Here is a 25,445-nt window from a genome sequence, read left to right on the forward strand (position 1 = left end):
CTGGGGACACTGGGAACCAGTAAGGGATTGGTACTGGGAACACTGGGAGCCACAAGGTAGGACCCCATGTATACTGGGGACCAGTAAGGGACTGGTACTGGGGGCACTGGGAGATGCAGGGTAGGACCCCACGTGTACTGGGGACCAGTAAGGGAGTGGCACTGGGGACACTGGGGAACCAGTAAGGGATTGGTGCTGGGGACAATGGGAGCTGCACAAGTAGGACCCCACATGTACTGGCGACCAGTAAGGCACTGATACTGGGGACACTGGGAGCTGCATGGGTAGGATCCCATGTGTACTGGAGGCCAGTAAGGGACTGGTACTGGGGACACTGGGAGCTGCATGAGTAGGACCCCACATGCACTGGGGGCCAGTAAAGGACTGGCACTGGGGACACTGGGAACCAGTAAGGAAGGGGCACTGAGGACACTGGGGTCTAGTAAGGGACTGGCACTGGATGTACTGGGGATCCCAGGGATTTATGGAGGTGCCAAGGTCTTGGGTCCAGGTGTGCTGGGGAGCAGTAAGGAACTGGCACTGTGGACACTGGGAACCAGTAAGGGACTGGCACTGGGGACACTGGGAGCTGCAGGGCAGGACCCCATGTGTACTGGGGCCAGTAAGGGACAGGCACTGGGCGTGCAGGGGGCTGCAGGGATTTATGGAGGTGCCGAGGTCATGGCTGCAGGTATGCTGGGACCAGTAAAGGACTGGCACTGGGGGCACTGGTAACCAGTAAGGGACTGGCCCTGGGGACATTGGGGGCCGCAGGGATTTATGGAGGTGCCAAGATCATGACACAAGGTGTGCTGGGGACCAATAAGGGATTGGCACTGGGGACACTGGGGGCTGCAGGGTAGGACCCCACAGGTACTGCGGACCAGTAAGAGACCGACACTAGGGATACTGGGGACCAGTAAGGGACTGGCACTGAGGACACTGGGAGCTGCAAGGTAGGACACCACGTGTACTGGGGACCAGTAAGGAACTGGTACTGGGAATACTGGGAGCCACAGGGGAGGACTCCACGTGTACTGGGAGTTGTAAGGGACTGGCACTGGGCGTGCAGGGGGCCGCAGGGATTAATGGAGGTGCCAAGATCATGACTCCAGGTGTGCTGGGACCAGTAAGGGACTGGCACTGGATGTACTGGGGGTCCCAGGGATTTATGGAAGTGCCAAGGTCTTGGCTCCGGGTGTGCTGGGAGCAGTAAGGGACTGGCACTGGGGACACTGGGAACCAGTAAGGGACTGGCACTGGGGACACTGGGAGCTGCATGGGTAGGACCCCACGTGTACTGGGGACCAGTGAGGGATTGGTACTGGGGGTCCCAGGGATTTATGGAGGTGCCAAGGTCATGGCTGCAGGTATGCTGGGACCAGTAAGGAACTGGCACTGGGGGCACTGGGAACCAGTAAGGGACTGGCACTGGGGACACTGGGAGCTGCATGGGTAGGACCCCACGTGTACTGGGGACCAGTGAGGGATTGGTACTGGGGGTCCCAGGGATTTATGGAGGTGCCAAGGTCATGGCTGCAGGTATGCTGGGACCAGTAAGGAACTGGCACTGGGGGCACTGGGAGCTGCAGGGCAGGACCCGATGTGTACTGGGGCCAGTAAGGGACTGGCACTGGGGGCACTGGGAACCAGTAAGGGACTGGCACTGGGGACACTGGGGACCAGTAAGGGACTGGCACTGGGGACACTGGGGACCAGTAAGCAACTGGCACTGGGGACACTGGGAGCTGCATGGGTAGGATCCATGTGTACTGGAGGCCAGTAAGGGACTGGCACTGGGGACACTGGGGGCCGCAGGGATTGGTACTGGGGGTCCCAGGGATTTATGGAGGTGCCAAGGCTCCAGTGTGCTGGCACCAGTAAGGGACTGGCACTGAGGACACTGAGAGCCACAGGGTAGGACCCCACGTGTACTGGGGACGAGTAAAGGACTGGTACTGGGGACACTGGGAACCAGTAAGGGACTGGTACTGGGGATTTGTGGCGGTGCCAAGGCCGTGGCTGCAGCTGTGCTGGCGCCAGTAAGCGCCCGGCACTGGGCGTGCTGGGAGAAGCAGGGCACGCACGGGGAAAGCCCCGGGGGGACGGGCCCGGGCGGGCTCCAGCGCCCAGCCCAGGATTTTCCCTTGGCTCCGGCGCTGCGTGGAGGATTCGGGAGATTCGAGCTGGAGCAGAGCGAGGATTAATCGGGATTATTGGGACATTAGCTGGAATATTAACTGGTTTAGAGGCATGAGGTCTCCGAGGCACAAACGCCCCTCAGCCCCAAATTAAAGCGCTAACGAGCTGGAATAAGGTGTGAGGGGAAACTGAGGCACGGATTGGAGCCAACCCTCGTTTCCCTCGAGCCCCCCGGGGCCTCCATCGCCCTCCCCGGGGCCTTTCCGAGCTCGTTTCGAGCCCGTCGCTCTCGCCCCTTTCGTTTCCTGCTCCGGAGGTTTCGCTCTGCGCTCACAGCCCGAAGGGGAAATTCCCACCCCCAAATTCGCCGCTGCTCGACTTTCGGCGCCCGCCGCTCTCAGCTCGGCGCCACCGCGGCCACCGGGCAGGGCCAGCGCGGTCCCCGCACGGTAAGTCAATTCTGGGGGAAAGAGAAGGGTTTGGGGGTGGGCTGGGTGGTGGGGATGGGATTTTGGGGGTCCCGTTCCCCCCCACCCTCGGAGCCAACCCCACAAACGGGAATTTGGTGCTCCCGAATTGCTGCTTTTAGTCGCAGTTTGGGAGAGGAGAGGCTTTTTTGGGACATAAAAAAATCTCCTGCAGCTTCGTCCAGGTGGCACCAGTCTGGGGAAATGAGAGGGAGTCGAGACCTGAGGAACCCTGGCAGGGCTGGAATGAAATCCATAACAAAATCCAACTGAAATCCAAATAACAATCCAATAACAAAATCTTCCCAGGCTTGTTAAGGAGAGGCGGCTCGGTGTCACACTCCAATTAATAATTAATTGGCGTCTTTATAGACAAAACAAAACTTGAATTAGACGTGGAGCTGGCTGCCTCGGGAGGGAGGGGGGTGAAAAATGTTTACTTTAAAGCTTTTCAGGAGCAGAGGACCCCAAAGAGCCAAAATTGGGGTGAAGTCACCCCTGGGTGCGGGGCGAGCGCCGCAATTCCCTGCGCCGGGAGCAAACCTTACCATCGCCTCTGGGCTTTTCCTCGCTCCGAGCGCATTTCCTTGGGGATTTCTGCCCTTCATCCCTCCCGGGGAATCCACAGCGCCGGAGGCGGCTCCATCCAACCCTCCAGCCAAACCCCCAGTTTGAGCCAGACCTTAAATTTAACCGAGCCGAGCTGAAACTCGCGGCGCTGAGCGGCAGCAAACCTGGAGGAGCTGACAGGAAGCCAGGCTGATTTTTTTTTTTGCTCATTATGCTAATTAGGATCGCGCAAACCTTTCAGATCCCCTTTACAGATGGTTTGCAGATTTGTGCCCAGCTTTGGGCTCATTTGTTGTCTTTTCGCCCGGTAATAATTGGTGGAAGATGGGAAAACTGGGAAGTTTAATCCATAATACAGCTGTTAAAGAGGGGACAAACGTGGGAAACACAATTTTCCTCCATAATGCCAATATTTGGGTGATTGATGCTGGGTGGTGCTTCCTGGGGTATTTTTGGGAGGAGAAGGGGCTGAGCAGCTCAAAAAAGGGAATTGTGTCCCCACCCGTGGACATCATTCCTTGGATGGGTTTGTTCTCGGGAGTTTTTTGCTTTCATGCCCAAAAAATTCGATCCCTTGGTACTGAGTTGGAAACACAACTTTTCCCAGGTAGATTTTTTTACTAAATGGGATTTTTGTGTTGTTTGGACCTCGTGGAAGCTGTGGGGGAGAGGTGGAATAACCCAGCTCAGCTCCTCTTAGGAAGAACTTCTTCCCTTTTCTTTTTTCCCCTAAATTATGAGAGAACTGGGAAATATTCTCTGTGCAATCCCACACACCTGCAGCACCTGATCCTCCCCATGCCACCAGCTCGGGATGACCCTGCAGCTGCTCCTGCCCTGGGATAACCCCAGGGATCAGAGGATGGTGATTAATCTGATCGTTATTGCTGCTCCAGGTGCTCGTGGCCTCTCCTCCCGCTGCCCAGGTGCGATGGAGATGCAGGAGGTGTTCCTGCAGCTCTGGGGGGAGCTGGCCAGGCTGCAGGAGCTGTGCTCGGAGCAGGGGCGGCTCCTCCGGAGGCTGAGGGCCAGGAAGGGACCGGTCCTGGGTGAGTGGGACCTGCGGGGTGCCCAGACTGCACATTGGGGTCATTCCAGTCTTTATCCTGGCAGGGTTATGGGTCCTGGCCGGGTCATTCTCACATTTATCCTGGCTGGGTCATTCCCAGCTTGATCCTGGCTGGGTCATTCCCACCTCGGTCCCGGCTGGATCATTCCCACATTCATCCTGGCAGGGTCAGGGTCATTCCCACGTTTATCCTGTAGGGTCATTCCCATTTTTATCCTGGCAGGATTATTGGTCCTGGCAGGATCATTCCCAGCTTTATCCAGTTAGGGTTATTGGTCCTGGCAGGGCCATTGGTCCTGGCAAGGTAATTCCTACTCTTATCCCCACCTTTATCCCAGCAGGGTCATTCCCACCTTGGTCCTGGCAGGGTCATTCCCAGCTTTGTCTCGGTGCCCTCAGAAGTTCCTCTGGTGGGGTGAAGGCTCTCGGAGCAGGAACGTGCCCTGAGCCCCTCGTGGCTTTGGGTGCGGCTGCTCAGGGACGCTCCCGGTCCTGGAACCATCACCTGGAGAGGGTGGGGCAGGGTTGGGGAGGATCTACAGCCCAGAAAACACCCAGGAACCCTCTGCTTTTCCAAGATTTCCCCTCTCTGTACTCTCCTATCTCCCCCAAACACTCACAGCACCCCCACGGGGTCTGGCACCATTTTCCCAACCCTAAAAGGGGCATTTTGTGGTCGGGAGGGATTGGTTTGGACAAAGCTGTGCTGGGAAACTGCAGCCTCCTCACCCTGGGGCTCCCTCCTCTCCACCCATGTCCTGCCAGGATTTAAACCAAAGCATTTCTGGGATCAACCTGGAGTTTGGGAGCATGGGGATGTTCTGGTTTCCTGAGGAAGATGATGGTCCCCCATCCCTCAGCCTTCCCTGGCTGTCCTCAGTGTCCTTTCTCAGGTGGCCCAGGCTCCAGACAGGATAGATAATCTCTGCCAGCCCAGGGGTTCCCTGAGCCCAATGGGAAAATGGAATAGAAAGAGAAAAAACCCCTCTGAATCCCCAGCAATGACCCCTCCGCCTCCCTCTCTCCCAAAGACATCCCGGTGTCGCTGCCCGTCCAGTGCACGGAGGATGTGGGGACAGGGGACGGCCAGAGATCACCTGAGAGCCACCAAAACCACCCAGGAGCTCCGACCTCCTCCACACCCCACCTGGAGGGCTCTGCCTGTCCCATGGGACAGCCCTGGGCCACCAAGAGGCTCCCCCTGAGCCCTGGGCACGGCGCAGGAGCTGCAGGTCCTGGCAGCACCGAGGGGGACGAGGGGGAAGCGCCCGCCCAGAGGAGAACCTGGATCCTCCCGGTGCCCTGGGAAGGAGGGAGAGCTCCCTGCAGCCCTCAGGAGCTGGAGACACCAAACCCAGGGCCTGGGGGCTCCTTCCCGAATCTCCTGGATCTCTACGAAGCCCCAGAAGCGCTTGAGAGGGAAGAGGCTGCCAGGGATGTGGCTCTGGTGGAGATCCGAGGGCCTGTGAAGGTAACGGGGGAGGCTGGGGGGAGTTTGAGCACCAGGGACCCTTCATCCTCCTCTCCATCAGCCCTGGGCACATGGGAAGTGTGGCCAAGTGGGGTTAGTTCCTGAAAAACTCTCTGGGCACCCCATTTTCTGGTTCCCAGGGGATTTGGGCACAGAAAAGCCCCTGAGGTCCGGCTGTCCAGCCAGGACATCCCACCTGTGACCCTCAGGGAGGCTTTGGGGATCCCTTGGAGGAGTCAGTTGGGGGAAAGTTCTCTCAGCCTCCTTTGAATCTTCCAATTAAACAGCTCTAAAGTATTTCCTTCATTCTCTCTAATCTCCACACCTCAAAACACATTTCTAAGTAATTCCAAACAATTCCTGTCATTCTGAAAGGATTTCTCCAGACCTCCCTGAGCTCTGGCCCCTCCTGGTGAACCTCCACCCCAGTCCTGGCCTTCCCGCCCAGGGTCCCTGGATGCCAAATCCATTTCCTTTCATTCCTTTTCCCAAATGAAGCCCTAAAATATCCCTTAATGGCTGCAGGGGCTGGGTATTTCCAGGGATAACTCTGATTTTGGGCTGGATTTGGGAGGGGGTTTTTGAAGGAGAAGGGGGAAGTGAGGCTGTGTCTGCTGGGCCCCCATCAGTGTCAGATGACAATGGCACAGGGACAGGTGACAGATGTCCTCTAGTTTGCTGCTCAAAGCCCATTTTCCTGCTGTTTTGGCCCATGGGAAGCGCTGGGGGAGGTTCAGGAGCCACACGGACCCCCGGGATTGTCCAGTGGGATTTATGAAATGGGACGAGCTCGAGCTCCCCAAGCTCCAGCCCAGCCCTTTTTGGGTGGGATCAGGCTCTGGGGGCTGGCCCAGGGCGCTCCTGGGGGTTTCTCTGTCCCCAAATCTCCCATTTCCTCACAGACCTGCTGGACTCCGGGCTGGGTGCTGGAGGAGGGGATGCTGAGCCCCAGCGCTGAGGCTGCCCCGGGCTGTGAGCTGTGCCAGGAGATTCTGCCCTCGGAGGCAGCGGGACACACGGAATATCTGAGCCACCTTCTGCTCCACCTCGAGTAGGACTCGTCCTCCCAGGGGGAAATCCGTGGATCTGCACCCTGAGCCACGGGACAGAATCTGGACATGTCCCATTTGCATGGGGGACAGACTCTGGACATTTCCATGGGACAGACTCTGGACATTTCCATAGGACAGACTCTGGACATTTCCACGGGACAGACTCTGGACATCTCCACGGGACAGACTCTGGACATCTCCACAGGACAGACTCTGGACATTTCCATAGGACAGACTTTGGACGTTTCCCATTTCCACAGAACGAACGTTTTTAGTGTGGGGGTAATTAATCCCCCCCTCCAGATGTTCCCCAGGGATCTGGAGCTTCCCTTTTGGATCTGCAGGGCAGGAAGGTGCTGTGGCTCCAAAACAACTTTAATTGCAGGGTGCTGCGGGGCCGTGGGTGGGCTGTGGCTCCAGCCTGGCCTCCAGGTGGGTGGGAGCTGTTTTGGAGCTGGGTCAGGGCTGGAAAATCAGGAATGGGTGAAATTGTGCCAGGAGAGCACAGGGAAGGGAGCCCCACTCTTGTTCTCAGGGATGGAGATGGTGCTGGTGCCCCTTGGGGAAAACACAGCAGGAAAAACGCAGCTGGAAATGGGATTTTGGGTGGAAAATGTTCATTTTTGGGGGTTTCTAATTCAGGGTTTGGGCTGTGGGAGGGGGAAGGGGCTGCCCAGGTGCTGACACCGGGCCCTGGGTACAAATCTGTGCCCAAACAGCTCCAAATTCCCACATTCAACTCCTTTGGGGCCGCATTTTCAGAGGAGAAAACAGAAATGAGGGTGGGGTTTCATCCCTCTGATGGGAGAGTGAGGAAAAAGGGAAATTTCCTGCCCAGGAATAGAATTTCTCTAAGGAAAAACTCTCGGGCGGCTGTGGCTGCCCCAAATCTCTTCTGGGAGCTGCTGGAAATGAGGGATGGGAGGGAGGAATCATCTGCAGCAGGAGCCCATCTGTGCCACCAGCGAGGACGGGGAGTCATTAACGCCTCTGTTAATTAATAACTGCCCCTCGAGTTCATCCCTCGTTAGGGGAAGGGAAATGTTCCGTGATCCTGCTGTGTTTGGACACGAACTCAGGAGGCAGGGGCTGGAAATGGGATAAAGAAAATGAATTTCCAAGGAAGTCAGAGACTTCCAGGTGGTGTTTGGGGAAGAGTTGGAGGTGACAGCTCAACCCTCCCCAATTTCTGAACCTTTCCTGCTGGGACAAGGGGATTTTTGGGGAGCAAAAAAGAGGGCCAAGGGGATTTTGGGGGAGAAAAAAGGGTCAAGGAGACTTTTGGGGAGGAAAAAAGGGACAGGGGGATTTTTAGGGAGCAAAAAAGAGACAAGGGGATTTTGGGGAACAAAAAAGGGCCAAGGGGATTTTGGGGGGCAAAAAGGGCCAAGGGGATTTTTGGGGAGCAAAAAGGGACAAGGGGATTTTTGGGGGGAAAAAAAAAAGGGCCAAGGGGATTTTTGGGGAGCAAAAAAGGAACAAGGGGTAAAAAAAGGGCCAAGGGGATTTTTGGGGAGCAAAAAGGGGACAAGGGGACTTTTGGGGAGCAAAGGGCGGGGTTTGGCCTCAGCTGGGGGAAAAGGGGGCTGGAAGGTGGTGAAGGGGGCCAGGAGGGGATGAGGGGGACTGAGGAGGAGGCTGTTGGGGTTTGGGAGATTCCTGAGGGGATGAGCTGGGAGTGTCAGGATGGTGTTGGGAGGAACAGGATGGGTCTGGGGGGGGTCAGGATGGTGCTGGGGGGTCAGGATGGTGTTTGGGGGGTACCAGGATGATTTTGGGGAAGGTGGGGACAGTGCTGGGGGTGGGGTCAGGATGGTTCTGGGGGTACCGGGATGGTGCTGGGAAAGTCAGGATGGTTTTAAGGGGGTCAGGATGGTGCTGGGGGTACCAGGATGGTTCTAGGGGGGTCAGGATGGTGTTTGGGGGGTCAGAATGATGCTGGGGGGGAAGGTCAGGATGACCCTGAGGGGATCAGGATGGTGTTGAAGGTGGTGCTGGGGAGGGATGGTGGAGGGGAGCTGGGGGTGAAGCTGGAGAGGGCTGGGGGTTCTGAGGGGATTTGGGGGTGACATTGGAGAAGATCTGAGGGGGGAGGTTCGAGGGATCAAGAGATGGTGAGAAGCAGAGTCGGGGTGATGCTGAGGGGGGGGTCAGGAGTCAGGATGGTGCTGGGTGGGTCAGGATGACCTTGGGGGGGTCAGGATGCTGTTGAAGGTGGTGCTGGGGAGGGATGGTGGAGGGGAGTTGGGGGTGAAGCTGGAGGGGGCTGGGGGTTCTGAGGGGATTTGGGGAGAGGGGATCAAGGGATGGTGCTGAAGCAGAGTTGGGGTGATGCTGGGGGGGGTCAGGATGGTGTTGGAGGGTACCACGATGGTGTCGGGGGGGGGACAGGATGGTTTTGGGGGGTGGCAGGATGGCGCTGGAGGGGTCAGGATGACCCTGGGGGGATCAGGATGCTGTTGAAGGTGATGCTGGAGGGGATTCGGGGGTGAAGCTGGAGAGGATCTGAGGGGGGAGGCTCGAGGGGATCGAGGGATGGTGAGAAGCAGAGTCGGGGTGGTGCTGAGGGGGGGGTCAGGATGGTCCTGGGCAGGTACCAGGATGGTGCTGGGGGTGGGTCAGGATGGTGCTGGGGGGCACCGAGGGTGGGCGATGGCTCTGGGAGGGGGCCCTGAACTGCCGGAGGGGCCGGGGGTGATGCTGGGGGGACCGGGATGCGAGGGGAATCGGGGTGAGGATCCCGGGGGCGATCGGGGGGATCCGGGGGTGCTGCTGCAGGCGCGGGGGAGGGGGCAATGCCGGGGTTGGGTGGGGGCGCTGAGTGCTGAGGGGAATTGGGGTGAACTGGGGGGCTGGGGGTCAGCCGAGGGCAGGTGCTGCAGGGGGGATGGAGGCGATGCCGGGGGGCACCGGGAGGGTCCTGGGCACCGTTCAGAGGGGTCGGAGCGGGGCCGGGGAGGGAATCGGGGCGGGGGGCGCAGGGAAATCGCCCCTCCCGGCCCTGCCTCCTCCCCCTCCTCCTCCTCCTCCTCCTCCTGCCGCTGCCGCTGCCGCCGGCCTGGGCGGGGTTTGGCCCCGGCCCCGGCGATGCTGGAGCCGCTGTGAGCGGCACCGGCCCCCCCTGGCCCCCGCCCCGGGGGGGTGCCCGGGCCCACCATGCCCGCCGGCAGCACCGAGCCCGATGGCATCCTCAGCTACCAGGTGGGGCCGCGGGCGGGGGGCGCGCGGTGCCCCCGGGCCGGCCGGAGGATGCTCCGCGCCCGCTTCACTGCGGCATTTCCGACCGGGGCGGGAGAGGGGAGGGTTCCGCAGGGGGGGCGAGGGGAGCGCGGAGGGCTGAAGGGCATCGGGTGTCCGTGAATTGGGTGTCGGGGATGGGGGGGTCCGGCTGTGCAAAGGGGGGGGGGGGGCGAGGGGCGCTCCAGGGGAAGGGGGGGAAGGGCACCCGAGTGGGGCTGCTGGGGGGGCCTCAGCGAGCCCCCCCGGCTCCTCCTGTGCATCTGCATCTGCCTGTGCCTCCCCTCCCCCGGGCGGCTTTGGGAGAGGAGACAAAGGCCACTGTCCCCGCAGAGCCCCGCGTCACCCCGGCACTGTCCCCCCGTTATTGTCCCCCCGTTATGGTACCCACTGCCACCCTGCACTGTCCCCTGTCGCTGTCCCCCTGTCCCCCCCTCATTGTCCCCCTGTCATTGTACTCCCGTCACTGTCCCCCCGTCACTGTCCCCCCCATCCCCCATCACTGTCCCCCGGTCACTGTCCCCCTTGTCACTGTCCCCCCGTCACTGTCCCCCCCATCACTGTCCCCCTATCATTGTCCCCCGGTCACTGTCCCCCTTGTCATTGTCCCCCCGTCACTGCCACCCTGCACTGTCCCCCTCACCACTGTCTGCCCCGGTCACTGTCCCCCCCATCACTGTTCCACCGTCATTGCCACCCCATCACTGTCCCCTCTCACTGGCCCCGTGTCCCTCCATCAGTGTCCCTCCATTACTGTCCCCTGGTCACTGCCACCCTGCACTGTCCCCCCATCACTGTTCCCCCTGTCACTGTCCCCTCTGTCACTGCCACCCTGCACTGTCCCCCCATCACTGTTCCCCCTGTCACTGTCCCCTCTGTCACTGCCACCCTGCACTGTCCCCCCATCACTGTTCCCCCTGTCACTGTCCCCTCTGTCACTGCCATCCCATCACTGCCACCCCACACTATCCCCCCTGTCACTGTCCCCTGTCACAGCCCCACATTCTGGGGGTCTCAGGGGTTGTGCCCGGGCAGGAGGGGGCAGGGGACCCCTGGGCTGTCCCCCCTTGGGCTGTCCCTCCCCCTTTCAGCGTCTCCTTGTCCCTGTCCCCCCCGCCCCACACCCCAGGACTGTTGGGAGCTGCTCTGGGTGGGAATTAATTAATGAGAGGTTGGGAATTAACGATTCTGCCTGGAAATGACAGCGTGAATGGAGTTTATGTCCCCCCTGCCCTGTGACCATGGTGTCCTGGTGATGTCCTGGCTGTGACCAGAGGGTCCCAGGGATGTCCTGGCTGTGACCATCGTGTCCTGGTGATGTCCTGGCTGTGACCAGAGGGTCCCCAGGGATGTCCTGGCTGTGACCATGGTGTCCTGGGGATGTCCTGGCTGTGACCAGAGGGTCCCAGGGATGTCCTGGCTGTGACCAGAAGGTCCCCAGGATGTCCTGGCTGTGACCATCGTGTCCTGGGGATGTCCTGGCTGTGACCAGAAGGTCCCTCCCCAGCCCATTTTGGGGGTACAGAGACCCCTCCTCTCCCCCAGCCCTAGCCAGGGGGTCCCTGGGGGTGACACGGCCCAGGGGACCCCAGGGCTTTGTCCCAGGGGCATGGATTTGGGTCTGGGGGGGTCTCTCTGCCACCTCAGCAGCCCCCAGGTCCCCCCTGTTACCCTCATCCCATCAGAACAGTGGGTCAGTTATTAATGAATTATTAATTATTAATTACACCTCGGGCCGGGTGAGTGACATCAATCCTGCCAGCGCTGCTGGTGGCCGCTCCTGGTGTGTCTTGGGCTGGGGCCAGGGGGGCCAGGGCTGAGCCTCTGTTTGGGGGGGTGAGGGTGCCACCCATTGAGGGTGGCAGTGCCACCTCTCCAATGACACTGGACAAAACCAAGAGCCCATCAAATTTCTCCTCCTCCATAAAAGAATGCAAATTCAATATTTACATAAAGTCCATAAGAAAGTTCATTACAAAAATATAAACATCAGAAGGCTTAAAAGAACTTAATAAACCAGAACAACGCTGAGTGGCCTGACTGGGACCGGGGCAGTTTGAGGGGCAGCATTTCACAGAATCACAGAATCACAGAAATTCAAGGCTGGAAGAGACCTATAAGGTCATCAAGTCCAACCCATGTTCTAACTATTCAACTAGATCATGGCAGCAAGTGCCACATCCAGTCTTTTTATGAACTCCTTGAGGGATGATGACTCCACCACCTCACTGGGTAGATGATTCCAGTATCTGACCAGTATATTTCCCTTGCTGTGATTTCGGGGATGTGTCCAGGGAAGGGCCATGGGATGTCAGAGCATCCCACCGGCGCCACCTGCCCCTCCTAAAGCTCCTGGAGCCTCAGTCCTGGTTAATCACCCTCAGTGGGGCTCCGGGCTTGGTCCCGGCGGGATTTTCCCTGCCCAGCCCTCGGTGTCACCTTCCCGGCCGGGTCATTCGACACCCGGGTCACCTTTCCGGGCAGGTGAGCTCTGCAGGGAGCTCATGAAGCAAACGAGTCTGGAGGATGGAGATGCCAGATTCGCTCTTCTCGGGTAGGCAGCAGAGCTGGAGAGGGAGGAGAGGAGGAATGGGGCTTGTCCGGTGTGAACAACGCCAATCACTTGTTTTTAAAATTTTTAAAAGTTGAATAGTAATAAAATAATTAAAAAGAATAGTGACACAATTAGAGTAATAACAATTTGGACAAATTGAATTAGGGAAATAAGAGACAATAAAAAACAAAGAGTTACGGACGTCCGGGTACCTTTTTCTGGGCATCACGAGCCTGAAAAAGGACCCCCATTAACAGAGGATTAACCCTTAAGAACAATAGCCCGTTGCATATTCATACACTTCATACATGATGCATAAATTCCATTCAAACACAGGATTATGTTTGCTCATTCCTAACAGCGCCTCCAAGGCGGGAAAAAGTTCCTTTCTTCTGATAAGAAGGCAATAAATTCCTTTTCCCTGAAAGATTTAGGTGTCCTGTGGCTCCTATCTCGCTGCGAGCCCTTTCTGTTAAACAAAGCATCTTACATAGCATCGTTTATGTTTTAACAATTTTTATAACCTAAAACTATAATTAACACAGTACTTAAGAAAATTAATACAGCATTATTTTCGAACACAACACATATAGTATTAATTTTAATATTTGCAAAAAGCCAATCATAAAATACATGCATTTTTCACATCCGGAGCCCCTGTCCCGTGGCAGGACGGGCTCTGGATGATGAGGATCCCCCAAGGGATGGGGCTGGTGCCCAAGTGAGATCTTCCAGGAATTCCCTGATTTTCTGCAGGAAGTTTGGATGGAGCCCAGCCCTGCCCATGATGTTTCTTTTCCTGACAGTTTGTGCCTCACTTTTATCTTGACATTTTTTTTCTTTCATCAAATAATTAAACCATATATCCCTACATTATCCAAATCACTTATCATCAATACTTTCAATTAACCTTCCTCTACATTTCCTATTATTAGAAAAAACAACCACCATCATCACTCCACAACCACCACTAAAGACATAGAATTAACACCAGAACTAACCCCCTCCCCCAAAAAACCCAAACAAAAATACAAACCATGATGATAAATCATCAACCAATCACCCACCAAATTTTACGTCCTTGTAGTTTATAGAAAGCTTGTGCCAAAGTGAGACCTTCCAGGAATTCCCAGATTTTCTGCAAGAAATTTGGATGGAACCCAGCCCTGCCCATGATGTTTCTTTTCCTGACAGTTTGTGCCTCACTTTTTTATCTTGACATTTTTTTTCTTTCATCAAATAATTAAACCCTATATCCCTACATTATCCAAATCACTTACCATCAATACTTTCAATTAACCTTCCTCTACATTTCCTATTATTAAAAAAACAACCACCATCATCACTCCACAACCACCCCCAAAGACATAGAATTAACCCCAGAACTAACCCCCTCGCCCAAAAAACCCAAACAAATATACAACCCATGATGGTAAATCATCAACCAATCACCCACCAAATTTTATGTCCTTGTAGCTTATAGAAAGCTTGTGCCAAAGCGAGACCTTCCAGGAATTCCCAGATTTTCTGCAGGAAACTGGGATGGAACCCAGCCCTGCCCATGATGTTTCTTTTCCTGACAGTTTGGACCTCACTTGCTCTTTGGGAATTTGGGTTTAAAATACACCTCAATGCTGATTGTTCTTCCCCTGGCAGGATGTGGTGTTTTCACCTCATTCTGGAGAATTTTCCATAAACCAGAGCTGGGTTCTTCTCCTCCTCAGTGTTTTCTGAGTGTGGAGAATTTTGGGGAGTGTAAATAATCCTGGGTTTGGAACTCTGGATTCTGATCCTATCCATTTTTGTCTCTGGAGTTGAGGGGCACACGGTGCCACCTTGTCCTGAGGGATTCTGACCCCTGATCCAACCGGAGTCCCCCAAAACTGGGCATGGACACGAGGATGAAGGAATGGCCTGGATGGGAAGGCAACCATGAGGTCACAGCAGTGACAATGTGACCCTTTCTGGGAGAGTCCCAGGGGCTCTGCTGGGGCTGTTCGTCCCCTGAGGGAGGGAAAACTCCCCCAAATCCTGCTGGAGCTTCCCTGGAGTGCAGGAGGGGAGGTTTGACAAAATGTCCTTTTGGGGAGAAAGAGCCTTGAATTGAGGGAGGATTGAATCTGCCCCTCTCAAATCCCTGTTTACTCCCACTGCCACAGCTGTGCTCAAATTTGCCATTTTATTAAAATTCCCATTTAAAACTGTGATTTATCGAGCTCTTTCACCCTGTGCCTTTTCCAGGGCTGGGGTTTAGTCCCTTTTGGTGTCTCTGGAGGGTGCTGGGAAGGGCAGGAGGATGGTGATGGATGTCACTGGAGCGAGGACGGAAATCCTGTTCACTGCCACAGATGTGCTCAAATTTGCCACTTTATTAAAATTCCCATTTAAAATTGCGATCTATCAAACCCTTTCACCCTGTGCCTTTTCCAGGGTTGGGTTTAGTGGGTTTAGTCCCTTTTGGTGTCTCTGGAGGGAGCTGGGAAGGGCAGGAGGGTGGTGATGGATGTCACTGGAGCGAGGACGGAAGAGCCACTGGCGCAGGAAAATCCGGCTGCTGGGCAACGTGGGGAGGCCAGGTCCAGAGCAGGCAGAGGAAGCGACACTGGAACTGGTGCTCAGGCACCAGCAATCATTCCCAGCAGGAATATTTGCTCCTCTTCCTTATCAAACTCACCCATGCCTGGAGGGACCTGAAGGTTTCCATCCTTTGGTTAAAGCAGGAATTTGGGGGGAACAGATTCCCTGATATCCACCTGAAATCATAGTCCATTATTTATTCTCCATTTTCCAATCACCTCATGGCATCATTGTCAATACAAGGGCAGTGTCTGCCTGGTGGGGTTGGAAACTTTCCTTACAGATTCCAGCTGTGGTTGATCTGAGCTGGTTCCCCAAGCATGGGGGAGCTCTTGTTCCTGGAATTTCATCCAGCAGCTCCTCCAGTTCCCCCAGTTGCCTCAGGATTTTGCTCCTTTTCCACCTTCAGTTTCAGGAATTGAAATCTTGGTGTGATTTTTGTTGTTTGAATCATTTTTGGTCTCTGTGATGGCATCAAGGTGAGGTTGGACCTCATGCACCCAATCATCCCAAACCTTCCCTTTGAGCCTTTAGATGAGGAATTATTGGGGTGCTAATGGAAAATATGGGTTGTTGGGCATTGCAGGGTGTTTGTTTGCATAGATTTTTATGGGATTTTGGTTTTCTTGGGTTGTCTGGGGGCACAAGGAAGGGGCAGGTGAGCAGTGGTGATTCTTTCCTTCAGTATTTGAAGCATAAAAGAATCATGGAATGGTTTGGGTTGGAAAACCATCGGACCATCCTACTCCACCCCTCTGTCATGGACAGGGATACCTGCCATGAGCCCAGGTTGCTCAGAAATCTCAGTTAAAAAATGGGAAATGCTGTTTTTCATGGGGAGATCCTTCTAAGGGGAGCCTGAGCCTCTGCAGGACCTTGAAAGATTTGGAGGTCATTGGTGACCACGACTTGTGGCCAAGAGCCACCCAGGGAGTCCTGCAGGAGCCACAATGAGACCAAAAGTGGCTCTTTTCCCCCACTTCCCCCAGGATTTTGCTCCTTTTCCACCTTCAGTTTCAGGAATTGAAATCTGGATGTGTTTTTTTTGTTGTTTGAATCATTTTCGGTTGCCACAACGGCATCAAGACGAGGTTGGACCTCATACACCCAATCGTCCCAAACCTTCCTTTGGAGCCTCTAAATGAGGAATAATTGGGAAATTGACAGAAAATATGGGTTGTTGGGCATTGTAGGGTGTTTGTTTGCACAGATGATGGCATTTTGGTTTTCTTGGGTTATCTGGGGGCACAAGGAAGGGGCAGGTGAGCAGTGGTGATTCCTTCCTTTAGTATTTGCAGCATGAAAGAATCATGGAATGTTTTGGGTTGGAAAACCATCCGACCATCCTGCTCCACCCCTCTGCCATGGACAGGGGTATTTCCCATGAGCCCAGGTTGCTCAGAAATCTCAATTAAAAGATGGGAAATGCTGTTTTCTATGGGGAACTCGCACCAAGGGGAGCCTGAGCCTCTGCAGAACCTTGAAAGATTTGGAGGTCATTGGTGACCACGTCCTGTGGCCAAGAGCCACCCAGGGAGTTCAGCAGGAGCCACAATGAGACCAAAAGTGGCTCTTTCCCCCCAGCTTGGAAATCCCTGTATATTTTTTCCTTTTTTAAGAAATCAACTACAAAAACAAAGAAAAGAGTTGAGTACTTTTAGGTCTGAAATGCCCAAATTTGGGTCTGAGGTCCCTCTCCCCCCACAGTAACCATTCCAGACTCCCATCGTGTACAACACGGATGGGTTTATTTGGGATTGGGAAAAGAACCTTCCACAAATTCTTGTGTGTTGGGCTGTGCCTGGAGGAGAAGCCGTGATCCTCATGGAATTGTGGATGGACAGGAAGCTCCACAGACCCATCACCAAATTTTCCCTTCTTGTCCTCTTTAGAGACACGATGAAGAGGCCGTGATTGACCAGGGCAGGACAAGCAATGTGGTCAACATCCACTATGAGAAGGAGGAGCTGGAAGGTGAGATCTTGCTGAGAGCTTGCTGGGATTCTGCTGAGATCCTGCTGAGAACTTACTGACATCCTGCTGGAATTCTGCTGGGATTCTGCTGAGATCCTGCTGGGATCCTGCTGGGATCCTGCTGAGATCCTGCTGAGAACTGGCTGAGATCCTGCTGAGAACTTGTTGAGATCCTCCTGGGATTCTGCTGAGATCCTGTTGGGATCCTGCTGAGATCCTGATGAGAACTTACTGGAATCCTGCTGAGGTCCCACTGGGATCCCACTGAAATCCTGCTGAGATCCTGCTGGGATCCTGCTGAGATCCTGCTGGAGGAGCCACCAAGCCCTGGGAAAAATGTCCCTTGCCTGGTGTCGCATCAAGAGCAGCAAAATCTGTTGAGGTTCTTGGTTAAACAACAAATTATTGATTTATTTTTTATTGCAACGGCTTTTAAAGCCCTGATGGAGGCCCAGTGTGAAATGTGTCCATGGGGTTGGATAATTCCCATCTGCTTTTCCCACAGCAGCTGCTCCTGGCTTGGAGAGGGCAGGAGAATAATTTGATGTGGTGCAGATTCCCTGTTTCCCCCCTAGAGTTCATTGTCATGGAGCTCCTTTGATATTTCCTTCTCGCCTTCTGCCATAAAAAGATTTCAAAACTCTAATTATTGTGTTATCTCCTGCTTAATGAGCAAATCTGAGGCGTGGTGGTGGTGGTGTCGTCCAGTCCAGGCTGGAATTTGAGAAGGGTTTTGGTGCTTTCAGGGCACATTTAGGTGACCCCAAACTATCCCTTGGTGTGAAGCTTGAGTAAAATGGGCTTGGAAAAAAGGACAAGTCTGTCAAAGTCAGGGATCCACTGAAATTTACATTGAGGGAAGTTGCTGTGGGACTTTTGGGTGTCTTGGTTTGGAAAGACAGGAGTCTGCTCAGGAAGGCAGGAGCCCCCCCTGAAATGGAGAATGTAAACCCTCCCCACCCCTTCGAATTGCTATAAATTTTAAATTAAGGAGCTCTCAAAAATATGGAAGCAGGAAATAACAGTTCTTTAACAGGGAAAAGAAAAAAATTAAAATGATAAAATAAACAATGCAGTACAGTAGAACCCAACCTGACACCCTGTGGGTCAGGGTGTTGGTGGCAGTCCAATTGGAATTGTGGCTGCAGCCCTCCTGCAGTGTCAGGTGTGGTTCTGTTGGAGCAAGGGGGATCTGTAGAGAAGGATGTATTCTCCCTCTGAAGATCCAGTGGAAGAAGAGACAGCTGCTGTTCCTCTGGGGAATTCAGTGGAGAAAACTGCGCTGGTGTCTCAAAAACCTCTGGATTATATCTGGGTAGCAATGCTTGGCTCCTCCCTCTGGGCGGAGCATCTCCCAATGGGATGTTATAGTTCTTATCATTCATGCAGTGACATTCAATAGTCTGTTATCAGCAGATGTCCCCTCCCAGGAGAGGTGTGAATGTGGTCACTCACAGAGAGAGATAAAGCAAACTGTCCACTTGACAAAGGTCATCTGCCATACAGATGGCAATGGAAAACATCTTGCATGGCAATCTTCGGCATTGGGGTGTCCTGTGTGGGTCCTGGCTGAACCTTGCGGGTCCCTGAGGAGCTGCCCTGACTCTGTGACCTCCTCCTGCGGTGGCTGTGCTGGCTGAGCCACCAACATTGCCACCATCCTGTTTTCCCAGGCCACCGGACCCTGTACGTGGGCGTGCGGATGCCGCTGGTGCGCCAGAGCCACCGGCACCACCGCGCCCACAGCCAGAAGCACCGGAAACGGGAGCGCGAGAAGGACGCGGTGCCCGCCGAGCAGGGATACCACTGTAAGTCATGCTGGGGTGCCCACCACGCCACTGCCAAGCCAGGTCCCTGGGGACACTTTGTGGGGCTGTTTTACCAAGGAAAAGTGGCTTTGTTTTTTTAGCAAGGCTCTCCTTTTTCCAAATTTTTTCTGATTTTGCAATAAAATAAAATAAAATGAAATATCTATAATGGATTTAGGGATTCTGGTGTAAAACTGGAGGTGTGGGGAAGGAAAGCAGTCCATCCTTATGGGATGGAGGCTCCACCTTCCCCTGTGAGAGCCCAGAGGGAGCCGTGGGAGAGAGGCCAGGCCAGCGTTTATGGCTGGACTGATCCCAGTGATGCCACTGGAATGTGAGTGTGCTGGGATGGATCCAGGCTCAGAAATGGGATGGGGAATCTCCTCCTGTCCCCAGACACCCCATCCCAGCGGGTCCAGTTCATTCTGGGCACCGAGGAGGATGAGCAGCACGTTCCTCATGACTTGTTCACGGAGCTGGATGAGATCTGCGTGAAGGAGGGGGAGGATGCCGAGTGGAAGGAGACGGCCAGGTAAATAAATCCCTGAGATTTGGGAATGACAGGAAGCTGTGCCAGGAGGGGTTTAGGTTGGACATTGGGAAAAGGTTCTTCCCCTGCTGGAACAGCTCCCTAGGGAATGGTCACAGCCTCAAGGCTGACAGAGATCCAGGAGTGTTTGGACAAAGCTCTCTGGGACACAGACTCAAATCTCTGGGTGGGATTTTGGGGTGTCTGGGCAGGGCCAGGGATAGGACTTGATGATCTTCATGTGTCTCTTCCCACTTAGGAGATTCCATGGTTCTAGAGGTCAGAGAATGCTTGGTTTGGGGATTAGTGGGAGTTTCGGGGTTATCCTGAGCCAGAAGTTGGACTTGATGGTCCTCATAGGTCCCTTCCAATTCCAGAGTTTCCATGATCCTGTGATCCTCATGGGTCCCTTCCACCTCTGGAATTGATTCCATGTTTCCAGAGGCCAGGGACAGCTCTAAGTGGGATTGTTGGGGTGTCCTGCACAGGGGTTGCACTCTGTGATCCTCGTGGGCCCTTTCCAGCTGAGGATATTCCAGGATTCTGTGATCCCTGCTGCCAGCTGTGGTGGCAGAGGAGTTCTCTAGGACATGGAACTTTCCCAGCTGCAGGAACTTCCTCCAGCCACTCCACGCTTTTATCCGAGGGGCTGCAGGGCTGGAGCCCTTTTCTCTCTGGTCAAATCCACAGGTGGCTGAAGTTCGAGGAGGACGTGGAGGATGGGGGCGAGCGCTGGAGCAAACCCTACGTGGCCACGCTGTCCCTGCACAGCCTCTTCGAGCTGCGCAGCTGCATCATCAACGGCACCGTGCTGCTGGACGTGCGCGCCACCAGCGTCGAGGACATCGCCGGTACCGGGGGGAAATCCTGACCGGGGCTTGGGGCTCCCAGCTGGCCTGGTGGGGCTCTGTCTTGGTTTGGAAAGACAGGAGTCTGCTGAGGAAGGCAGGAGCCTCTCTGAAATGGAAAATATAAACCCCCTCCCTCTGAATTGCTATAAAATTTGAAATTAAGGGGCTCTCAGGCAACAAATAAGGGAGCAGGAAATAACAGTTTGTCTCGGTTTGGAAAGCCAGGTGCCTGCTAAGGAAGGCAGGAGCCTCCCTGAAATGGAGAATGTAAACCCTCGCCTCCCCTCTGAATTGCTATGAATTTGAAATTAAGGGGCTATCAGGCAACAAATAAGGGAGCAGGAAATAACAGTTTTTATTGGCAAAGAAGATAAAAGGATAAAATAATGCAGTAAACCAAAACAACACTGACAGAGTCAGAACTCAACCTGACACCCTGTGGGTCAGGCTATTGGCAGCAGTCCCACTGGAATTGTGGCTCAGCCCTCCTGCAGTGTCAGGGGTGGTTCTGCTGGAGCAGGGATCCTGTAGGAAAGGATGGAGTCTTCCTCTGGGGAATCCAGTGGAGAAGCTGTGCTGGTGTTCCAGAACCTCCAGATTATATCTGGGTGGGAATGTTTGGCTCCTCCCTCTGGGCTCACATCTCCCAATGGGATGCTGTAGTTCTTATCAGCCAGGCAGTGACATTCAATAGCTGTTATCAGCAGGTGTCCCCTCCTGAGAGAGGAGTGGATGTGGAAGAGATGAGGAAAAACTGCCCACTGACAAAAGACAACTGCCATACAGATGGTGATAGAACACATCTTGACTTGCAATCTGGGACGAGTTCCTAGAATGGGAGTGGGCTCCAGGTGTGCACCTCTTGCTGGCAGTGTGGGATCCTTTGGAAAGTGATTTTAGGGTTAGAGAGAGTCTGGATCAAAGTTCTGCAGCAAAAAAAGAGAATATTTTGCAGTAAAAGGGAGAATATTCTGTAGTAAAAAAAGAGATTATTCTGCAGGAAAAGGAGAATATTCTCCCTTTTACTGCAGTACTTTACTTTACTTTACTTTACTTTTTCCTCTACTTTTCTCAGTAAAAAGGAGAAGTGTTCTGCAGCAAAAAGGAGACTATTCTGCAGTAAAAGGAGAATATTCTGGAGCAAAAAAAGAGAATATTCTGCAGTAAATGAGAGTATTCTGCAGCAAAAAGGAGAATATTCTGCAGTAAAAGGGAGAATGTTCTGCAGCAAAAAAGGAGGACATCCTGCACATTTTGAGTATTTCAGAACCTGGCTGTTTGGCTCTCCCTAGGAGCTGACCCTTGTTCAATAATTACTCACTCCAAGCCATTTCCTCGCATTACTCTGATTCCATTTTCCCTCCACACACCAGGGTTCAGGGCTTTAGGGGCAGAGTGGCTCAGGCCGGGCAGGTCCATGCTCTGACCTGGTGTCCCTGTCCCCCCAGACCTGATCCTGGCCCAGCAGGAGCCGTCGCCGGAGTTCGACGAGCGCACGCGGGCCAAGGTCCGGGAGGTGCTGCTGAAGAAGCACCACCACCAGAACGAGAGGAAGAGGAACAACCTCCTGCCCATCGTGCGCTCCTTCGCTGATGTCAGCAAGAAACAGGACTTGCACCTGCTGGAGAAGCCAGGTGAGGTTCTGCGGGGTTTGGGGCTGGGTGAGGTTCTGCATGGTTTGAACCAGGTGAGGTTCTGCATGGTTTAGAGCCAGGTGAGGTTCTGTGTGGTTTGGGGCCAGGTGAGGTTCTGTGGGGTTTGGAGACAGGTGAGGTCCTGCAGGTATGGAACCAAGTGAGGTTCTGTGGGGCTTGGAACTAGGTGAGGTTCTGCATGGTTTGGAGGAAGCTGATGTTCTGTGAGGCTTGGAGCCAGGTGAGGTTCTGTGGGGTTTGGAAGCACCAGGTGAAGTCCTCCAGGACTTGAGGTCAGATGAGGTTTTTGCCAGGTTTTAGCACCAGCTGGAGGTTTCTGCCAAGCTTTACCACAAGGTGAAGGTTTCTCCAGGGATTTGACACCAGGTGAGGTGTTCTCCAGGCTTTGGCACCACATGGGGGTTTCTGGGTGACTTTGCCCCCATTAGACTTGTTCTGGCAAATAACAAACACCCCAACTCCTCCTTTTCCTCCCTTTCTGAGTGTTTTTCTCTTCCCTCACAGCCCAAACCCTCACCCCTCACCCTTCTCCCACCACTGCAGAAGCTAAAAATGGGGTGACCCCTGAGACCAGTGCCATGGACCTGAGCAAGGTGAGACCCCTGCACCTCTCCCACTCCTCCAGGGGGGTGAGAGGGACCTTGGGGGACCCCTGAGGGTTTCGTTTTTGGGGGATTCCCTGAGAATGGCTGGTCCTGCCCAGGCGGAGCTGCACTTCATGAAGAAGATCCCCAGCGGAGCAGAGGCGTCCAACGTGCTGGTGGGAGAGCTGGATTTCCTCCACCAGCCCCTCGTGGCCTTTGTCCGCCTGACCCCGGCCGTGCTCCTGTCGGGAATGACAGAAGTTCCCATCCCAACAAGGTCAGAAGGAGAAGCACAAATTTTTATTCAAAAAAACCCCAAACCCACCTGAAATCACCCCACGATTTGGGGCCCAAGGGAACAAGTGGGAGCTGCGTGTTTCTCCCATGCCACTCCTCACCTTCCCTCCATGCTGGATTTTTGAAACCTATGAACTAATTTCAATGAAATTGGCCCCAAAATGAGATTTGTGATTGGTTTTGGTGAGCAATTAAATCCATTGAGGAGGTGGGGAACCAATGTGTTTCCTCTTGAGGGCCCAGGGGTTTCCCTGGGTGCTCTTGGAGAGATACCACATTCCCTTCTCTCAGTTTGGTTTTCCTTGTCCAGGTTCCTGTTTGTTCTGCTGGGGCCAGGAGGAAAAGCCCATCAGTACCACGAGATTGGCAGGTCCATGGCCACCACCATGACGGATGAGGTGGGATCAGATAAGGGGGATCTCGGGTCACTTCTGGGGTTCTTCACTATTGTCTGTCCCTGGAGCAGTGAGGAAGAGGATTTGCTGTCCCAGCCCTTCCTTCACACCCCAAACCAGAGAGATTTACATCACCCCGAATCCCGGGGGCTGAAATCCCCTCTGGGTGCATCCCACATCCCATCCTTCCCTAGGGGGTGCCCAGGACATTGTCCCCAGTGGTGGCATTGCCCAGGCCAGAACTTCACAGAATCACAGAATCAATCACGGAATCACAGAATAATGAGGTTGGAAGAGACCTCTAAGATCATCAAGTCCAACCTATGCCCAAACACCTCAACTAGACCAGAGCACCAAGTGCCATGTCCAGTCTTTCTTTAAACACGTGTCAGCACAGAAAGTCTAAAATCCTCAGCACCCAGAGCTCCAACATCTGCTCTTTGTGCCAACCCAATCTCAGCCCCCACTTCTCCCTCCAGCTCCGTCCCAAGCCCCATCCCTGCGTTTCTGCCTGCTGGATTTTGGCAGGAAAGTGATTTTACACATTTCTAATCAACCGCCCACCCGTAATCTCAGGGCTACCAACCGATTTTGGAAGCCTTCTCCACGGCCTCAGGTCAAAATGTAGCACTCTCCTGGCACTCAGGCTGTCACAGAATCACAGAATCAATCACAGAATCACAGAATTATGAGGTTGGAAGAGACCTCTAAGACCATCAAGTCCAACCTATGCCCTAACACCTCAACTAGACCATAGCATCAAGTGCCATTTCCAGTCTTTTTTTAAACACATCCAGAGATGGTGATTGTACCACCTCCCTGGGAATAGCATTCCAGTGCTTTATTATTCTTCTGGTGAAAAAAATTTTCCTAATATCCAACCTGTACCTTCCCTGTTGTAGCTTGAGACTGTGTCCTCTGGTTCTGTCAGTGCTGCCTGGTGGAAGAGACCAACCCCACCTGTCTCCAACCTCCCTTCAGGAAGGTGTAGAGAGCAATAAGTTCACCTCTAAGAGAGCCATAAGGTCACCTCTAAGAGAGCAATAAGGTCACTGCTAAGAGGGCAATAAGGTCACCTCTAAGTCACCCCTAACTTCTCCCCTCTGAGCCAACACCTCCAGTGTGGCCATGAGGAGCTGGGCTGAAATCCCACCCAGGATTCATCCTGCACCTCATCCTCCCCACACCCAGGGCTGGCACCATCCCAGGGGCGGCACTGCCAGGGTGGGAGAACTTCTCCTCAAAGCCATGAGGGACGGTGACCTCATGGAGGAGATGATTACAAGCACCACAATGCTCAGATTCTTCCTGCTGGGGGAACATTTCCAGCTGCCATTTCCAGCTGGAGATTTGGGGAAGATGATCCTGCCATAGCCAAAGGGGAGCTGCCCAGGTGAGGACACCTGGGGTGGGTTGTGCTCTCACTGGGGGTCTCCTCTGGGCAGGTTTTCCACGATGTTGCCTACAAAGCCAAGGACCGGGCTGACCTCGTGGCTGGCATTGATGAGTTCCTGGATCAGGTCACGGTGTTGCCTCCGGGAGAGTGGGACCCATCCATCCGGATTGAGCCCCCCAAAAACGTCCCCTCCCAGGTGGGTGCTGCAAGGGGGACAGGCAGCGCAACACCCCAAATTCTGCTAAACTTGGGATTCCCAGTTTGGCACAGCCACACCCAGGCCAGGAGCACAACAAGCTGGTGGTTAATGAAGTACCTGAAAAATGCCAGTTTAGAGCTGAATTCCGTGCTCACAGGAAAAGAGGAAGATGCCGGGAGCTCTGGATGAGAGTTCTTCCCACAGCAAACCAGAGAAACACAGCGGTCCTGAACTGGAGCGGACTGGGAGGTGGGAGCTCTCCTGGTTTGGGCCCTTCTTCTGTTTTTCCCCCAAAATCTGAGCAGGCACCTCCCCTTCCAGCAGCTTCTGGGGTCACCTGGTTCAGTGAAAGGGCCCCACGTTGTCACCTTGGGCTGGGCAGGGGGGACATCTGGGAAGGTGGGAGGTCTGGGCAAGAGGGACACCTGGGCAATGAGGAGGTCTGGGCAGGTGGGAGACCTGGGCAGGTGGGAGATCTGGGAAGGTGGGAGATCTGGGCAGGGGGCACACCTGGACAGGTGGGAGGAGGTCTGGGAAGATGGGAGATCTGGGCAGGGGGGAGATTTGAACAGTGAGGAGGTCTGGGAAGGTGGGAGATCTGGGCAAGAGGGACACCTG

At 54.4% G+C, this 25,445-nt stretch overlaps 3 protein-coding genes across 3 annotated transcripts in view; 2 read left to right on the forward strand and 1 right to left on the reverse strand.

Moving 5' to 3' along the window:
- GALNT6 (polypeptide N-acetylgalactosaminyltransferase 6) overlaps nucleotides 1-3,343 on the reverse strand; it is an 18,246-nt gene extending 14,903 nt beyond the window's left edge. The window contains exon 1 of the mRNA XM_063147779.1: nucleotides 3,158-3,343. The gene's annotated coding sequence lies outside the window, so the exon portion shown is untranslated. The remainder of the gene's footprint in view (nucleotides 1-3,157) is intronic.
- Nucleotides 3,344-4,090: 747 nt separating this feature from the next.
- LOC134413783 (uncharacterized) lies at nucleotides 4,091-8,090 on the forward strand. The gene is made up of 3 exons (XM_063147815.1): nucleotides 4,091-4,228; nucleotides 5,280-5,719; nucleotides 6,622-8,090. The coding sequence occupies exons 1-3, from the start codon at nucleotides 4,111-4,113 to the stop codon at nucleotides 6,772-6,774; spliced, it is 711 nt and encodes a 236-aa protein (XP_063003885.1). The 5' UTR covers nucleotides 4,091-4,110; the 3' UTR covers nucleotides 6,775-8,090.
- Nucleotides 8,091-9,839: 1,749 nt separating this feature from the next.
- Nucleotides 9,840-25,445, forward strand: part of SLC4A8 (solute carrier family 4 member 8) — a 30,313-nt gene continuing 14,707 nt past the window's right edge. Inside the window, exons 1-11 of the mRNA XM_063147868.1 lie at nucleotides 9,840-9,972; nucleotides 17,032-17,113; nucleotides 18,787-18,921; nucleotides 19,318-19,453; nucleotides 20,141-20,301; nucleotides 21,750-21,935; nucleotides 22,461-22,549; nucleotides 22,660-22,817; nucleotides 23,148-23,235; nucleotides 24,678-24,824; nucleotides 24,985-25,076. Coding sequence (XP_063003938.1) covers nucleotides 9,928-9,972; nucleotides 17,032-17,113; nucleotides 18,787-18,921; nucleotides 19,318-19,453; nucleotides 20,141-20,301; nucleotides 21,750-21,935; nucleotides 22,461-22,549; nucleotides 22,660-22,817; nucleotides 23,148-23,235; nucleotides 24,678-24,824; nucleotides 24,985-25,076 — 1,319 coding nt within the window. The 5' untranslated portion in view covers nucleotides 9,840-9,927. The remainder of the gene's footprint in view (nucleotides 9,973-17,031; nucleotides 17,114-18,786; nucleotides 18,922-19,317; nucleotides 19,454-20,140; nucleotides 20,302-21,749; nucleotides 21,936-22,460; nucleotides 22,550-22,659; nucleotides 22,818-23,147; nucleotides 23,236-24,677; nucleotides 24,825-24,984; nucleotides 25,077-25,445) is intronic.

Source organism: Melospiza melodia, unplaced genomic scaffold, assembly GCF_035770615.1.
Source record: "Melospiza melodia melodia isolate bMelMel2 unplaced genomic scaffold, bMelMel2.pri scaffold_51, whole genome shotgun sequence".
In the NCBI taxonomy this organism is placed as follows: Eukaryota; Metazoa; Chordata; class Aves; order Passeriformes; family Passerellidae; genus Melospiza; species Melospiza melodia.